Source organism: Hippocampus guttulatus, chromosome 21 (genome assembly GCF_054856545.1).
Source record: "Hippocampus guttulatus isolate MCC_2025c chromosome 21, RoL_Hgut_1.0, whole genome shotgun sequence".
Lineage (NCBI taxonomy): Eukaryota > Metazoa > Chordata > Actinopteri > Syngnathiformes > Syngnathidae > Hippocampus > Hippocampus guttulatus.
In genome coordinates this window covers 5933707-5950097 of record NC_141281.1, presented here as the reverse complement: position 1 = coordinate 5950097, position 16391 = coordinate 5933707, and the positions used below count along the sequence as shown (strand labels likewise).

Genomic DNA, 16391 nt, shown 5'->3' with positions numbered 1-16391 from the left:
CGTGAGAAAAACGAACGCTCAGGGCACCGCCCACGACACAACAACCTTCCCTTCAGTGCTGCACTGCGACGTGAGTTCCAGGCGAAAACAAACTTAATGTTCCGAAAAATATATTTTGTCTAGGCCTTACCGTGCCATACAGTATTAAAATTGTATCGGTTTAACATTCCTGCCAACGTTTAAGCGGGGCTGTCGAGAATGGGTTCGCTTTAAGTTCCTGGATTTTTAAAAAAAATTTTGCTTGCCTAAAACCGGACTCAGTTTGAATACTGCTTCTAATTAAGTTTGACACATCCATACACAGAGTTGGACGTTTGAGCTCAGTCCGTTTCGATTACATTCAGCATATTGTTCGTTGGACTAAAGCATTGAGTTTTATGTCGACTGCTCTTTTCGAGTTCAGTACTCGCTTAAAGCGTCAGCCGAATTCCCATAACGGTTTTATTATCCGAACTATCCCCATGCTTTGCCTTTGTGTAACTTTACAATCTTGAATGTGGTTAAGCGTGTTATATGCTGCAGGCTACGACAGCGACATATCACAAAACATGAATTTACAATCTCGTGAATAGCGTATACAGTACGCCCAGGCACGAATGAGCAGTTTTGTGTCTCAGTCATTAACTCGTGTTATTATTGTGTTGTTTATAAGTGTTTCTGTCAGGTCTTGCGTATGTCAATCCTTTAGCTGGGATGGCAGCAGTTGGAAGTCCCCGTCCTGGGGTCCCTGACTGTGTGACCAGGGTGGCCCTGAGCCTCTCCTGTCAGAATCTGATTGACATGGATGTCCTCTCCAAGTCTGACCCACAGTGTGTGCTGTACATAAGCACATCTGGAACAAGTTGGGTGGAGGTTAGTGTAATTGTTTTTACCCTCGATTATCCCCAGTTAGGTGTCTGTTTTAGAACGCATCTGAAACGAGGCCAATTCCTGTTGGTTTGCCTAAAACTACACCCAGTGCAAGAAAATGACTTTTGATTCAGGTTGGTCGGACGGAGACAATCATGAACTGCCTCAACCCCAAATTTTCCAAGGAATTTGTCATTGACTACCACTTTGAGACAGTGCAGAAGTTGAAGTTTGAGGTGTTTGACATTGACGACAATGTCGGCTGCAGTCTGCAAGACGCTGACTTCTTGGGGGAACTGGTGTGCACGTTGGGACAGGTAAAATGCTGTTTGCTTTAGAGATCTTGTTTTTTTTTTCTTTCTGTTAAAACAATGCACCAAAAATAACTGTGCTACATTGTAATTTTTAAGAAGTTGGTATTGACAGCAACTCTGTGTACTGATTATGTGGTGAAATTTTTTTTTTTTTCTGTCCAGGTTGTGTCTTCGAGGACTCTAACAAAACCACTTGTCATGAAGGACAAGAGGCCTGCAGGAGCTGGAACAATTACTGTGATTATTCCGATTCTCAGAGCTCATATTTGCTTTAAAAAAATATTTCAGTCAAGACGATGCTTTTTCCATATTTAACAGATACATGCAGAAGAAAGAACGGACAGCAGAGTGGTGCGATTTGAAGTTGCAGGTAGACAACTGGACAAGCAGGTATTATTAACTTTTTGCACCTGAGGGTGAGCGTAGAATAAATCAGTGTTTTTTAGATGGCAAATACCGACAGGCTTCTGCAAAATGTCCGTGTTTGCCATTTGGGGCACCTGTGCAGCAGATCGTGCGTCACGATTGAAAAACTTTCCAAACTGCGGGTTTCAACCTCCCTTGACTTGTTTGTTCTAAAACCTCAGAGTTTTTTTGGCAAGTCTGACCCATTCTTGGAATTCTACAAGGAGACAGCAACGGGATGGCTGTTAGCTCACAGAACAGAGGTACATGCCACTGACAACGTGTTGCTTTTGGAACATTGACTTTTTGAGCATTTACCCGATGAATGTGATGTTGTCTCATTGTGCAGGTGGTAAAATACAACCTGAACCCAGTATGGAGACCGTTCCAAATCCCGATTCAGGCACTCTGTGGAGGTGATGTGGAGAAATCTATAAGGGTATTGACAATTGCAGTTCCTATTTTGGGTGTAGAACGTGCAGTGTATTGCTAATTCATATTGCATATTGATTGCTGCGGTCTCATTTCTTGAGACTGTTTTCTCCATGCCTCTCTACAACTGTTTTCAATTCTGATAAAGAGAACATCTGGCTAATGTGTACTAGTTTTTTTTTTTTTTTCGTATCGGGAATCATCGTTTGTACAACCTGTCTGTCACACTCTGTTTCCAGGTCGATTGCCATGACTACAGGAGCAATGGCTCACATAACTTCATCGGATCCTTTCAGACCACACTGAGCCAAATACAGCAGGCATCGCAAACTTACGCGGTAAACTCTGCCCTCACCTCAAACATAGTTAACCTGAATCTTACAACAAGGGTGTTCAAACAACGGCCAGAGGACTATTTGTGCCTTGATGCCTCGTTTTAGCCGTATATTCTCTAATTAGGAATTGATGTTGGAAGACAATGAATAAAGGTAACTAAGTCTCAGGAGCAAAGAGTGTGAGTGGCGATAGTTTGCCCCACTTCCTGCTCCATCTCAAGGTCCGTTTCAGGGCCGCTAGCCACTCGATAATCTTGAAAAGTCTTTACATTTGTATGTAATGTCAAAGTCATTACCTTCATAATAGATTGGTTTTAGTGCGTTGATCTAAATAAATCCAGGTGAAAAATGTCAAAGTATCCCCCGTGTCCATTGAGTTGTCTGTAGACTGTTTAGGCAGATTTCTCTCTGTTTTCGTGCAACGTGGATTTCAACTTGACATTTATATTTTCCGTGCCCAGGCTGAGTTTGAATGCATCAATAGGAAGAAGAAGCAGCGCAAGAGGAGCTACAAAAACTCTGGCATTATAGTCATCAAACAGTGCAAGGTATTCACGAATGTTGTTTGCTCTCTGGCCCACGTTTAGTACTCTAATTCTCTCCTGAAATGATTTCATTTTCGACCTGTGCTTTTTTTTCCCCATATATAAAATTGATTATTTTCTGTCGCAAACACGCATATGCAGATCGTCAAGGAGTACACTTTCCTTGATTACATCTTTGGCGGCTGTCAGATTAACTTCACCGTGAGTGGAGAGTTACATCTCTTATTATTATTATTATTTTTTTGGTACAGCACGTTATTCATATCTTGGGATATATTTGTAATATTCGTTATCTATCTGCGCGGGCCAGATCGCCATTGACTTCACAGCCTCCAACGGGGATCCCAAATCACCACAGTCCCTTCATTACATCCACCCTCACGGCTATAATGAATACCTTTCGGCCATCACAGCAGTTGGTAATGTCATTCAAGACTATGACAGGTAAGTAGGCTTTACGTAAATCCAGGAAAGTAAAAGCACATTGTATTGTCATTTCATAGTTGGACGGCCATGATACGATGGCCCCTGAGTGTTCTGAACTCTCAATTATGAAATCATTTAACAAATACAGAAGGTGTTGTCCGTGTGTTTGGGCTTTTCAGAAATGGGGGGATCATTGTAATCTAGCCATTCATCATCTTTTGGAATTCAGTAATCTAATGCTTTGTTGTATTTTTGTCCAGTGACAAAATGTTCCCCGTGTTGGGCTTCGGAGCTCAGATTCCTCCTATGTGGCAGGTGATTTTTTTTTCCTGTTGTTTTTGTTGAGATAGCACACTCACTTGAACCATTTGAGATTTGTACTGGATTGGATCGGCTGAATTGAATTTTCCAGGTCAACCACGAGTTTGCTGTCAACTTCAACCCTTCAAATCCATTTTGCGAAGGTAATGAAAATCTAAAGAGAATACTTTTAACTTCAAGCCACACCAACACAAACTGATAAACACACATACAAACATGCAACAACCAAATAACCTTATTTGGTAACCTTATTGATTGAAATGGATGCAACGCATAATGTAACGTAGATCTGCAAAGCGTTCGTCTTGATTTTGGCGTGTTTTTTAGGCATTGCAGGGGTTGTGCAAGCCTACCAGCAGTGTTTGCCGCAGGTGAAGCTCTACGGCCCGACAAACTTCTCCCCGATCATCAACCACGTTGCCCGTTTTGGCCAGCAGGCCTTACAGCAGCATCGTGCCTCTGTGAGTTGTCAAGACGAGATGTCTCATCTGGCATTTTGTTGTCCATGTTCATTTTGGCATCTCGTGCCTTCTGCGCCAATCCAACTGAGAATCACATTTGCCAAAATGTTTTACAGCAATACTTGGTACTGCTCATCATCACTGATGGCGTGATCACGGACATGGATCAGACTCGCGACGCCATCGTCAAAGCCTCGCGTCTGCCCATGTCGGTTATTATCGTGGGAGTGGGCAGGGCCGACTTCAGCGCCATGGAGTTCTTGGATGGAGATGATGGACTTTTGCGCTCGGCTGCAGGCGAGGCTGCCATGAGAGATATTGTCCAGTTTGTTCCATTTAGACAGTTCCAAAATGTGAGTTCCGTAGAGCTTTTCAAATGTGTGTGAGTTTTTTTTTCTTTTTTTGGAACTCCCATGCAATTTATCCTCTGTGGGTTTTTTTTACATTGACAAGTAAAATGTTTTTGTCATTTCAGGCAGGAGCTGCCGCCCTTGCCCAAAGCGTATTGGCTGAGTTACCTGACCAAGTGGCCTCTTTTTTCAACTTATTAGACCTGAAGCCCCCCAGTGACCCCAGTCCTGCTTAGAATTGTGAGCAAACATAACGAATTGTACCGCTAATCAAATTACTCACTCTGTTAAACCACTATTTCTTTTATTTAAAAAGGAAAAAAACCTTTCCTGCCTTTATCCTATTAAGTGCCAGTTGATATTTTCTTAATATGCAAAATGTCCGAACAGCCACGTGCCTACAGAAATGTTTACAAACCCACTTCAAAATATCTACCTCCTATAGTTTGTAAAGTGTGGATTATTATTATGTCAGTGTTGGCTTCCATTCTAGCTTGCTGACCCCACCTCTCACAACAACTGCGCTGACATGCTGTTTACGCTGCAATATTGCAGGATTACCAAACGGAATTTTTTTTATGCCCGTGTTCTACTGAAGTAATTTTACATTTCAGAGTTGGCATTTCTCATATCAATAACACTCAGCTTATGAAGGCAAAGAGTTATTTGTGAATGTTACTATAACAAAATTGTAACATTATATTCATTTGTTCAGTTGTAACTCTTGTCATTTTTATTGTCTTATCTCAGAGAATTGTATTTGTATTCATATTGATTTTATTTGTATGTTTTATCTGTTCGAGTATACATCATTGTATGCAGTACGACGTTAAAAACAAATACTGGAACAACCTACTTTGATGCCTTTTTGAAACCACCAATACTGAATTGGATTGCAATACAACCTCTCCCCTCGAAATTAACATACATTTGTGTTTTCCCCCATGCAAAGTGAGGTGCCCAACACTGCAAATGGCATTCCTCTGTATCCTGAGTGCGAAACAAAATAATATCATGAAGCAAAATAATATGTTTTCTGTGTTTAGTTTAGCGGCGGGATTCACTGGATGGTTGTCAGCCTTTCCTATTCTCAACAGTGTTTTTGCAGGTCTCAAGGTGACAAAAAGTAACGGGCTATTGTACTACTTTGTGGCAGTATTTTGAGTTAGCCTCTAGCGTCGTCTATCAACATAAAGAGGGACTACATTTTTAACACTCCTGTATTTACGGAACAGAAATTGCATTCCACAATGTTTGTTTAGTGACAAAAATATACTACATATTATTATTATTAATATTATTACTATTATCATCCATACATTTTTATTTGTATTTATTTTACCAAAGAGGCGTGGTCATGTTGGAAGGCGTAACTGTTGGAAGTCACTATTCACAAACGTTGAGGTAGTTGACAGGGCGAGGGTGAAAGTCTTCACGTCCATCGAAGCCACGCCTAACGAAACAAACAAACAAACATATTTAATTGGATTTTGGAGACGAGTGTCACTTTTCTAACGGTAAGTGTCATGCGAAACAATCCCCAAAGCGCCTTTGTATGTAAATCGTAGCAGCTAGCTTAGCTTGACGCCCTGGTGTTGGCGCAACGGAGCAGTTGTAATGTTCTAAATTAATATTCATAAGCCTCAGTAACGAATTGAACACGCGAACCCGAAGCAGCATTGTGTGAAGTTTTAATCGCTTATGCTCCAAAAAATGTACGTTATGTAACCTGAAGACTACGGTGTTGAAACAACAGCGATTCAAGTTCCGCCAAATAAAGATACTTCGAGTTCATCTGTCATAAACGCCCACCAGTATTTTTCACTAACGGAACTGTGCCACCGTTAGTGAAGGAGTCTGCATTTTAATGTTTGTGCATTTCCAATAGAAGCCCATGTTTTGGTCATTTTGCTTCCGTATTTTGAAAATGAAATCAAAATGTTCTCTCGGTTATTTGATCCCAGTCTGTCAGAAATGGCTGCTCAGTGTGTGACCAAAGTGGAGTTGACAGTTTCCTGTGATAATCTCCTGGACAAAGACATTGGCTCCAAATCAGACCCTCTATGCGTCCTGTTAATGAGCACCGCGAACTCCCAGTGGTATGAGGTCAGTCGAGAGAATCTGCATTCGTTCCTTTTATTCATTGTCTAGTAGTTAATGTTGATTGTTTTGCCCGCCCTTTTTGTTTCTGTGTGCGAAACAAGCTCACCCTTGACCTGAAGGTGGTTTGTTCAAGACCAGCAAGAACCAAAAAGGACTGTTGGAATATGCATTCATTTTTTGCAGAAAGTGAAAAATTATCTCTCTCAAAAATATCCCAACACAAGTGCGCCACTGATTTCAAATAAGATTTGTCAATGCGGACAGAAATGATTTCAGTAAAACTTATGTTCCCAGAGAAATGGTTTCAAAGCCGATTCCTTTCTTAAAGGGGTGTACTAATTTATGTTGACCACTGTGTATCATGGTTGTTTCAGAGCACAAGTAATGATTAACCTACAGATGGAAATACCCGCTTTGCTAATCAGTAATAATAACTTTTTTTCATTACTGTGTGTGTTTCAGGCAGTTTTATTTAAGATTACAACACTCGATGTTCAACTCTAATCATCTGAAGGAAAACGCTAACAAAAAAAAACTAAAAACAAAATCTGCGCATATTGTTCTACTTCTTCCTTTCATAACTTTGCTGCTGTGAATTGGGAATTTCTCCATTGTGAGACTAATAAAGGTTTTCTTATCTTATCTTATAACTTTCTCAACAGTTGGAACGCACAGAAAAAGTCCAGAACTGCCTCTGCCCAAAGTTTGCCAAAAAGTTTGTCATCGACTACTACTTTGAGACGGTGCAGAAATTGAAATTTGGCATTTATGACATTGACAACAAGACCGTTGATCTTAGCGATGATGACTTCCTCGGAGAACTGGAATGTACCTTGGGCCAGGTAAGGTTTTCATGACTTGGGTTTCCATCAGAGTTAAAAAATATTTTTTCTACTGGTAAATGTTCATAATAACAGATATTATTGATGTCAAGCATCTCCCTGGGACGCAAAGCTCAATACCTTGATGTCTCCAGTAGGTTCAAATGTTGTTTAAAAAAAAAAAAAAAATTATATCCAGGTCGTGTCCAGTAGAAAACTGACCAGGCCGCTGGTCTTGAAGAACAAGTCGCCCGCAGGAAAAGGGACCATCACAGTGAGCAATTGAGAGTGTTGATTCATTGTACGCCGTGCCCCCCACCCCACCCTGTTGTTTAATTCCTTGTATTCTGCTGTAGATCAGTGCTGAAGAAATCAAAGATAACCGGGTGGTAAATTTTGAGGTGGAGGCAAGAAAACTGGACAACAAGGTATTTAGAAGATCAGAGATGAATTTGAAAATGTTGTTATGTTATGAATTTAAAAGTGCTTCTTTTAAAAAACTGACAGGATTTCTTTGGGAAGTCTGACCCCTATCTGGAATTCTACAAGATGACAGAAACTGGCTGGCAACTGGCTCACAGGACCGAGGTAGATGAACTCAAAGTGACACTGCCGTTTAATGTGCTCTTTTTAAACGGATACAATGGATGCAATGCTCATTTCCTAGTTTTCCGGCAAGAGGAAGAGGAAGTAAGCAGTTGTTCTGTCCTTAGGTGGTGAAGAACAACTTGAATCCTACATGGAGGCCCTTCCGAATCCCCCTGCAATCTCTCTGTGGCGGAGACATGGAGAAACCTATAAAAGTACCTACATGTGTTTGATTGATTATTTTTTTTATAACAACAAATCAACAAACGCCTCAGTTCAATGCTTAATCTTCGGGATAGGTTTAGCCACATTTAGGGTGGCATCATCCAGTACAGTCTCATTCTTTCAAAATTAAGCACTTCATTTGCTGGTCATACAAGTCACACGCCAGACACGGTGACCTGATGAGTGTATTTAGCGCAGGCCTGATGGATGACGCGTCTTCTCTTAACTTCTAAGCAAACATGTCAGGAAGGAAGCTGTTTTCAAGCGTGCAGGACAAGTGAGTTATCCAGATCGTCGTTTTTGTTTTCAGTTCATCTTAACATGACTTAGCTGGAATGGGTGAAGTGTGACTAGATTAGATGGGAAATGCACTCTCTTCATCTAAATTTCTTTTTCATCCAGCACATATGACATTTGTCCACTGCCGGGTATATTGATGTGTGTTCAACTTGGCAATATGCGTATTGCAGACGCTCATGTTTGCATGTCTTTTGGGACTTGGGCATCTTTCAAGTTTTGTTCCACTTAAGTGACATTAGAAGAGCTCAAATATTCTGGTGTTAACCAGCATAATTATCACTAGCTGTCACAAAGTATACTTAAAATGAAAACTGTAGAAATGTACAGAATTATTTTAATGACCATTTTGAGTGGAGCAATCCTTAAAAGCGCTGTATTTGTTACCCTTTGTGTATCCTTGACATTTGTTGAATTTGCCACATCACTGATTTTCCTCTTCTTTCTAGGTTGACTGCTTTGATTACGACAGCGATGGCTCGCATGATCTCATCGGTACTTTCGAGACCACATTGAAGCGCCTTCAAGAAGCATCGCGTACCTCACCGGTACGAGCATATTAGGCAGTGTGTGTTCCCTCCAAAACTACAACCACAATCTCAAAGTAGTGAGCAGCATGTTTTGGACAGTGGGCCCAGTGGTCAGCCGTTTGAGATTATGAAGCGAGAAATGACATGACTAAACACACATGCTATGTAATTATAACCTATTGCTGTGCCTTAGCTCTGGATGCTGCTCCACTGTGTGCTTCATTTCATGCTGTCCTCGGGTTGTGATGAGACGTCAGTCGCCATTAACAAAAAACATTCAATCTTTGTATAGTTGTATAGTAGCACAGCATGCCAAACAATAGCAATGAAGTATCGCTAAAGTCACTATTGCTCGTCAAGTGTGTGTGGTCCGAAGTGCTAAAGAGCCCATTTTCTCCTCAGGCAGAATTTGAATGCATCAACAGTAAAAAGAAACAAAAGAAGAAAAGCTACAAGAACTCTGGTGTTGTGAGTGTGAAGCATTGTCAGGTACAAATATTGCTGTGCTTATGCTGTTTGGTTATGTGTGATAATGTAGTTGTCAATCAGTGTAAAAAAAACAACAATATGAATTTCATTTCACTTGAAAGGTGGTCAAAGAATACACATTCCTGGATTATGTTATGGGGGGCTGTCAACTCAACTTCACCGTAAGTCCCTCTCCCGGCCCCCCCAAAAATTTAAATTTGGTATGTCTGTTATCGGTAGCCACTTTTTTCCCCCTGCTCACCTTGTCATGTCCTGGCAGGTGGCAATAGACTTCACAGGTTCCAATGGGGATCCAAAGTCCCCTCACTCTTTGCATTACATCAGTCCACAGGGCATAAACGAATACCTCTCTGCTATTTGGTCAGTGGGCAACGTCATCCAGGACTATGATAGGTATGTGTGAAATGCAGTACTGTACAAAATAAGCATAGGTATGTGTGAAATGCAGTACTGTACAAAATAAGCTGACAAGCAAAAAAACCCAAAACAAAACAAATGATGTCTGTATTCCTTCCTCACACCCCAGGCCGGTTTGATTTAAATGGCAACGCTTTATGTTTATTGTCTGTGACTCCTTTGTAGCGACAAGATGTTTCCTGCGTTTGGCTTCGGGGCCCAGATCCCCCCAACATGGCAGGTAAGACAATTTTTTTTCATGACTATTTCTGAGTGAGCTGTGTAAACATGACATTTCTGGTGACATTTCTTGAACAGGTGTCCCACGAGTTTCCACTCAATTTCAACCCAACAAATCCATTCTGTGCAGGTGTGTTAAAAAGGAGAGGTGGCACTTCTTGATATTGGACTAGTCTGTTATGAGTTGATCCCGTTGTTGTCATTGTGTTTGTGGTGTGCAGGTGTTGAAGGGATAGTGGAGGCCTACAGGGTTTGCCTTCCCCAGGTCAAACTTTATGGTCCCACAAACTTCTCACCAATCATCAACCATGTAGCGAGCTTTGCACAGCAAGCCCTGCAGCAGAACACTGCCTCAGTGAGTGCCTGTCACTTTTGCTTCCCGACACTCCATATAATTGCTTTTTTGTTTTCTTAAACACGATGCTCTTATATCCCCTACCGGCAGAATGTAGACATTACTAATGTACACTTTTTTTTTTTTTTAGTTTGCAGTTGTGCAGCTTGCTTGCTGCTTATTTCAAAATTTCATACAGCAACATTCATGCCAAATGTATTGATATGATTGGACACAAAACACAAAAGGATGTGGAAAGTGCAGCTGAATTGCTATGAACTCACTCTGTCTGTCTGACTTGTTTGTCGGCATTTCAGTGATTTAACGGTTGCTTTTTTTTTTTGTCCCGCCCAAAGCAATACTTTGTGCTGCTCATCATCACCGATGGAGTGATCACCGACATGGATCACACACGTAATGCAATTGTCAATGCCTCGCGTCTGCCCATGTCCATCATAATCGTGGGGGTAGGCGGCGCAGACTTCTCCGCTATGGAGTTCCTGGATGGAGACGACGGGCGTCTTCGCTCTCTGACTGGCGAGCCTGCCATGCGTGACATCGTCCAATTTGTACCATTCAGGCAGTTTCAAAATGTAAGTCAACTGTATTTACCGGACCATGTAAATTCAGTTTGCCTTGCGGTTACGTTGATTCCTCCCGCACCCGCTTGCTCCCCATCTTAAGCTGTTAACATCACTAATTCGTTGCTTCAAGGGAGACCTATATGACATTTATGTCAAAATTGAAAACAGTTCACAGGTGTCCTCTGAGCATGTTTGTGCGGGCTTTCCTCAAAATATCCCGAGGAGCAAAAAATATCGCAGAAAAATCCACTTTCGTCTGTGTGCCTTATTTCTCTGCAGGCACCCAGCCAGGCTCTTTCACAAAGCGTATTGGCAGAGTTACCTCAACAAGTGGCGTCCTTCTTTGGGTTACTCAAACTGAAGCCTCCCCACGAGCCCAGTTCTTCATAGGGGTATCCCATGTATTTGGTTTTAAGCCCCATATAACTCTCCCATGCTGTTTCCTGCCTGACAAATACTGTAGTGTAACCGCTTGCTCAACTGAACCACGGCATGCATCTCATGAGCATTTATCCGCTCTCCAACTTGAGGACCTTATTTATATTAGCTCTTTGTCCTCACGGTCAGAGCACTCATAGAATGTCTGTCTCCACCCACTACTGCATGCCATTTCTACATACCAATAGGACACCTTTGGCATAGTGGAAGCACAAATACATACTCTCAGAAGCCGCGGCAGTATCTTAACCACTTGAGTTTCGGACCAGTGGTTTGAACACGCAAAACCGCATAAGATGTATTGCCTTCTTCCCGAGCGCTGCTAAAATGCCCTCCATTGTGCATGTCACTTTTATTGTTCATCGATATTTGTTATTTTCACAAGTGCAAACTGTTGTGTGGCCAATTAAATTTTTGTCTGTCTTTGTCCACATTAGTTATTTTCCGTCGTTTCATAATTGTTGACTCCTTCAATGCCAAATCTGTTCTTTCATTACCACAGGCTCCAAAAGAGGCATTGGCGAAGAGTGTGTTGGCTGAAGTTCCGGGTCAACTCGTGGAGTTTTGCAACACCATGAAGCTGAGTCCACCCAACACCAATCCTGTTGCAAAGCCTGCAGACGCCATCTGATGTTGCTGCACAAATCAACCGGAACCCAGACCACGGCACAGTACCCCCTTTCTACCTGACTTAATCTGCTAAAACCCAGACTAGGAAATGCAAAGGAAACACTCCAAATTATTCCCCAATCATACTCTTTATAAAAGCATGTTGTTCTCCCCCGCAAATTTAAAACTTTAATATTCCAGGCAGCTCACTAAAGATGAACCTTCACTGACCAATTTCATCCTTGATGACAGGGCAGGCACTCCAATTATTTGTATACAAACGTCAGTCTATAGTACGTTCCCCTTAAGTCCATAGCCGTTCATTCTAACAATTACTTGTATATACACTGCTGCTGTTTTTATAATCTGTTCTGTAGTGCAGGTGCTTTATTTTTTAAGAAAAAAAAGTTAAATAAGCCAGTCTTGTGTTTAACTTGTGCCATGAAGAGTTAGTAGCGATTGAATAATTTTAGGCATCAACAATCCTGTCGTCAGTACGAGCAAGTTTACAACCTCATGTAATCAAATCGCTTTTTACAATGCTGTTTTGCAAAACAATTATTGTTGCCTTTAAAATGTTATTTTATTTACTGAAATGGCAAAACCCTACACATACCATATAGCCATCCATCCATCCATTTTCTGAACCACTTGATCCTCACTAGGGTCGCGGGGGGTGCTGGAGCCTATCCCAGCCGTCTTCGGGCAGTAGGCGGGGACACCCTGAATCAGTTGCCAGCCAATCGCAGGGCACACAGAGACGAACAACCATTCACGCCCACACTCACACCTAGGGACAATTTAGAGCGTCCAATCAGCCTGCCATGCATGTTTTTGGAATGTGGGAGGAAACCGGAGGCCCGGGGAGAACATGCAAATTCCACACAGGGAGGCCGGAGCAGGAATTTAACCCGGTACCTCTGCACTGTGAAGCCGACGTGCTAACCACTGGACTACCGGGCCGCCCTTACATACCATATAGTATGCTATATTTTTAGAGCACTTATTTGAGATGTACAAATGCCATTGTCATTTAATTCTTTTACTTGATTGATTAGAAGCACTTCTCAGAGAACCAATGCCACAAAACTAGGATCTTTTGTTAACAGAGGAAACAAAAATAATATGCATCAGTGTTAATATACAGTAGACATGTTTATCGTAAATAAAAACAGACATTGCAAGTCTATACTTTTCGTGTTTCATGGTCATCTATGTGCATATGTTAAATATCAAGGGTTTTATCCATCTTGATGTATGCTACTGAACAATAGGCGGCGTACATCCTGGACTGTCACCAGCCAATCACAGGGCACATATAGACAATTATTCACAACAAAGGACAATTTATCCATCCATCCATTTTCCGAACCGCTTGATCCTCACTAGGGTCGCGGGGGGTGCTGGAGCCTATCCCAGCCGTCTCCGGGCAGTAGGCGGGGGACACCCTGAATCAGTTGCCAGCCAATCGCAGGGCACACAGAGACGAACAACCATCCACGCCCACACTCACACCTAGGGACAATTTAGAGCATCCAATCAGCCTGCCATGCATGTTTTTGGAATGTGGGAGGAAACCGGAGCACCCGGAGAAAACCCACGCAGGCCCGGGGAGAACATGCAAACTCCACACAGGGAGGCCGGAGCTGGAATCGAACCCGGTACCTCTGCACTGTGAAGCCGACGTGCTAACCACTGGACTACCGGGCCGCCTAGGACAATTTAGTATTTATTTATTAGTCAGACCAAAGGAAAAAAAAAAAAAAGTCTCTTCTGCAAGAAGTCACACCACTTTAATGTGAAAGTCCACAAAAGAAACTCGCGTGCAGTGTAAGGTTCAGTTCTTTGCAAAAATATGTACGTAGTGTACTATATTTAATTACGTGTAGTCAAGCAGATCCAAGATTTTATTTACCATACAAAAATAAGATCTTCTCATTTTTGTTAGCCATAATGTTGCAAGTTATTACAACATGAATCTTATTAGAGTTCATTACTTTGCCTTTCTACACTTGTAGACGAGTCAACTGCTCAATTTCTACAGGTTCACCTCTCCACCACTGTGCATACAAAGCATCTTTGAGCGACAAACTTCCTGTGAACCTCACATGATAACTAACACATGAGCTGGTTCGGGCTAGACCAGAACAACCAAAAGTCTGAAATGACAGAGCGATACCAATCCGATGGTACTAGTGATTACATGCGGTGAATGTTGGTGTGATCCATGAACTGTTTTAGATTCTGCAAATTGTCCCACCATTTGAAGAGGAAGGTCTCTGCGATTAGCTGAAACCACGGAGTGATCTCCAGTTCTTTACGCTTGGCCTTCTCCAGCATTTGCCGTAGCTCTTCTTTGCTCACATAACAGTGACTCTTAATTTCGTTGGGGTCCGGGCTCAACTCCACATCCTTCAGAGACATAAAAATAAAAAATCAGCGCAGCTCTGATAAATGTTTTTTTTTTTTAAATAAAGTACGTCAGAGGACTTGAAGTCTTTCTGGTAGTTAACCCATCATGACTGATTGCTACCTTCTGCATAAAGAGGATGTAGTCAATCTCATGTTCTCCCCAATCGCCATCTGACTGCGCTTTATAATGGATCCTTGTTAGATAGGCCATTTCATCAGGAGTCACCTGCATATCGAAAGCAAAGGGAGTGCATATGCACCTTGTTACACCTTCATCTTTTACCTTTCCTTTCATCACATTTTACCTGTTCTATGGGGATACCCAGTTCTGCTTCGAGTCTCCTCTGCGCAGCTCTTCTCACTCCAATGGCGTCTTTCTCCTCCAGCTCACTGTCGGTGTATAATGGGTGACTGCAGCATGTGTTGGTGAAACAGCCTGAAAGATAGACACAGTATTACACTTACGAACTGCAGAAACGAACCTTGTGTGGATGTGCTACTCACCGGGAAAAGTGATTTTGGCATCGGAGCGCTGCTGTAACAGCAGTTTCTCTTCACTGTTAAAAATGAAGACGCTAAACGCTCTGTGTAATAAACCTAGCCAGAAAGAGTATGAGACGAAAAATACACGCCAAAAGGAGGACGGGTGTAAAAGTAGGGAAAGTTCACCTTTCTCTATATTGGTGTTTAGGTGGCAGTTTTTCTTTGTGTCGGCGCCAATCCGTTGGTCATTTTCATCGATGAGGATGCACATCTCGGCCAGCAACTGCACCTGCTTCTCATCCAGGTGGTCTGTGGTTATCTTAGGCATTTTGGCCGAACACTGTTGGCGCCTCACGTCACTGCAGCAAACAAAAAATCAATTTTGTGTACTTTACGCCACAAGTCTCAAAGTCCGGTCCTCGAGATCCGCTGTCCTGTATGTTTTCAATATCTCCCTGCTCCAACACACCTGATTCAAGTGATCAGGATCATTATAAGGCTCCTGGACCCTCCACACCTATGGTTTACGCACACCTTGAAGCAAGACTGCTTGGCCACCTAGGCTTTGTTTCCTCAAAGTGATGTTTTAGTAAGTTTAAACGTGTTTAAAGCATGTGTGAGGGGAACACTAAGTCCCCCCCCCCCAACCCCCCCTTGTCTCCGTTATTCCCGATATCGCGCATTTTCCCATATGGCGGGGAGATCTGGAGTTTATCCTCGCGATTAACGGAGGTTCACTGTACATTTAAAACAAATTGTGACACTAGTCTTTAACGCACATAAATACTAAACTACCCTCTTATTAACTAGTTCTCCCAGAACTGCAATATAGACCAGTTCACCGTTATGTCAGATGTCATGGCCACGCAATCCGACATGAGGACGTCTCTTGATTTCAGTTTGCAGTATAGTATAAGCTTTGTTGTAACTTTAAGCGACATAATGTTGGCCCGAAAGCTTACCTGGATAAAGGTCGGGAGCACGCAGTGACCAGTCGGCGAAACGCCCCGGTCTGAGGTTGACAAGCGCCTGCGTAGCCTGCAGGTGCGTTTGTTTTCAACACGGCTGCTCCTTGGAAAGTCACCGCCCGTAACACCGCCCACAAGGCCCGCACCATCGTGTGACCAAAACTGCAAACCAATCACGTGGCACTTGGACGTTGGGTGCAGCTAAAATATGGATCAAATCTTTCGGCCTGGATCATACATTGACTTCAGTGACCCCGTTATTTCACGGGTTAGTAGTGCTATTGTAAGTGTACTAGGGACCAAAGTACAAATACAGTATAGAATATTCTACTATTGTAATTAAATATTTTTCAAGTTTCTGTACTGTACCTGTGCAAATAATTTTGCTGATGAGTTTTATTCACTGTTTGAAAATTAGCTGTACCCACTCCTAATT

At 42.3% G+C, this 16391-nt stretch overlaps 3 protein-coding genes across 6 annotated transcripts; 2 read left to right on the top strand and 1 right to left on the bottom strand.

Annotated features, from left to right (window-relative positions):
- The first annotated feature begins 76 nt into the window (after nt 1-76).
- LOC147186850 (copine-3-like) lies at nt 77-5293 on the top strand. The gene is made up of 15 exons (XM_086101785.1): nt 77-852; nt 984-1166; nt 1326-1400; nt 1482-1553; nt 1751-1831; nt 1918-2007; nt 2240-2338; nt 2797-2883; nt 3022-3081; nt 3191-3324; nt 3567-3621; nt 3719-3770; nt 3955-4088; nt 4205-4441; nt 4564-5293. Exons 1-15 carry the CDS (start codon nt 694-696, stop codon nt 4672-4674), a joined length of 1629 nt encoding a protein of 542 aa, XP_085957911.1. The 5' UTR covers nt 77-693; the 3' UTR covers nt 4675-5293.
- A 453-nt stretch (nt 5294-5746) lies between these two features.
- idi1 (isopentenyl-diphosphate delta isomerase 1) lies at nt 5747-16104 on the bottom strand. 3 transcript variants are annotated; one of them, XM_086101792.1, is made up of 7 exons: nt 15950-16104; nt 15174-15346; nt 15009-15101; nt 14810-14940; nt 14626-14730; nt 14353-14504; nt 5747-5891 (listed from the first exon to the last, which is right to left on the bottom strand). In XM_086101792.1, exons 1-7 carry the CDS (start codon nt 16102-16104, stop codon nt 5825-5827), a joined length of 876 nt encoding a protein of 291 aa, XP_085957918.1. In that variant the 3' UTR covers nt 5747-5824. The 3 variants fall into 3 exon arrangements, with proteins under 3 accessions (XP_085957918.1, XP_085957920.1, XP_085957919.1); XM_086101794.1 differs by lacking the exon at nt 5747-5891 and adding an exon at nt 13864-14251; XM_086101793.1 differs by lacking the exon at nt 5747-5891 and having other exon boundaries at nt 13864-14504.
- Nucleotides 5805-13281, top strand: LOC147186849 (copine-3-like). Of its 2 annotated transcripts, XM_086101787.1 has the most exons (17): nt 5805-5955; nt 6403-6544; nt 7204-7383; nt 7562-7636; nt 7719-7790; nt 7870-7950; nt 8076-8165; nt 8922-9020; nt 9405-9491; nt 9593-9652; nt 9751-9884; nt 10074-10128; nt 10206-10257; nt 10349-10482; nt 10818-11054; nt 11325-11437; nt 11986-13281. In XM_086101787.1, the coding sequence occupies exons 2-16, from the start codon at nt 6413-6415 to the stop codon at nt 11433-11435; spliced, it is 1599 nt and encodes a 532-aa protein (XP_085957913.1). In that variant the 5' UTR covers nt 5805-5955; nt 6403-6412; the 3' UTR covers nt 11436-11437; nt 11986-13281. The 2 variants fall into 2 exon arrangements, with proteins under 2 accessions (XP_085957913.1, XP_085957912.1); XM_086101786.1 differs by lacking the exon at nt 11325-11437.
- Nucleotides 16105-16391: the final 287 nt, after the last annotated feature.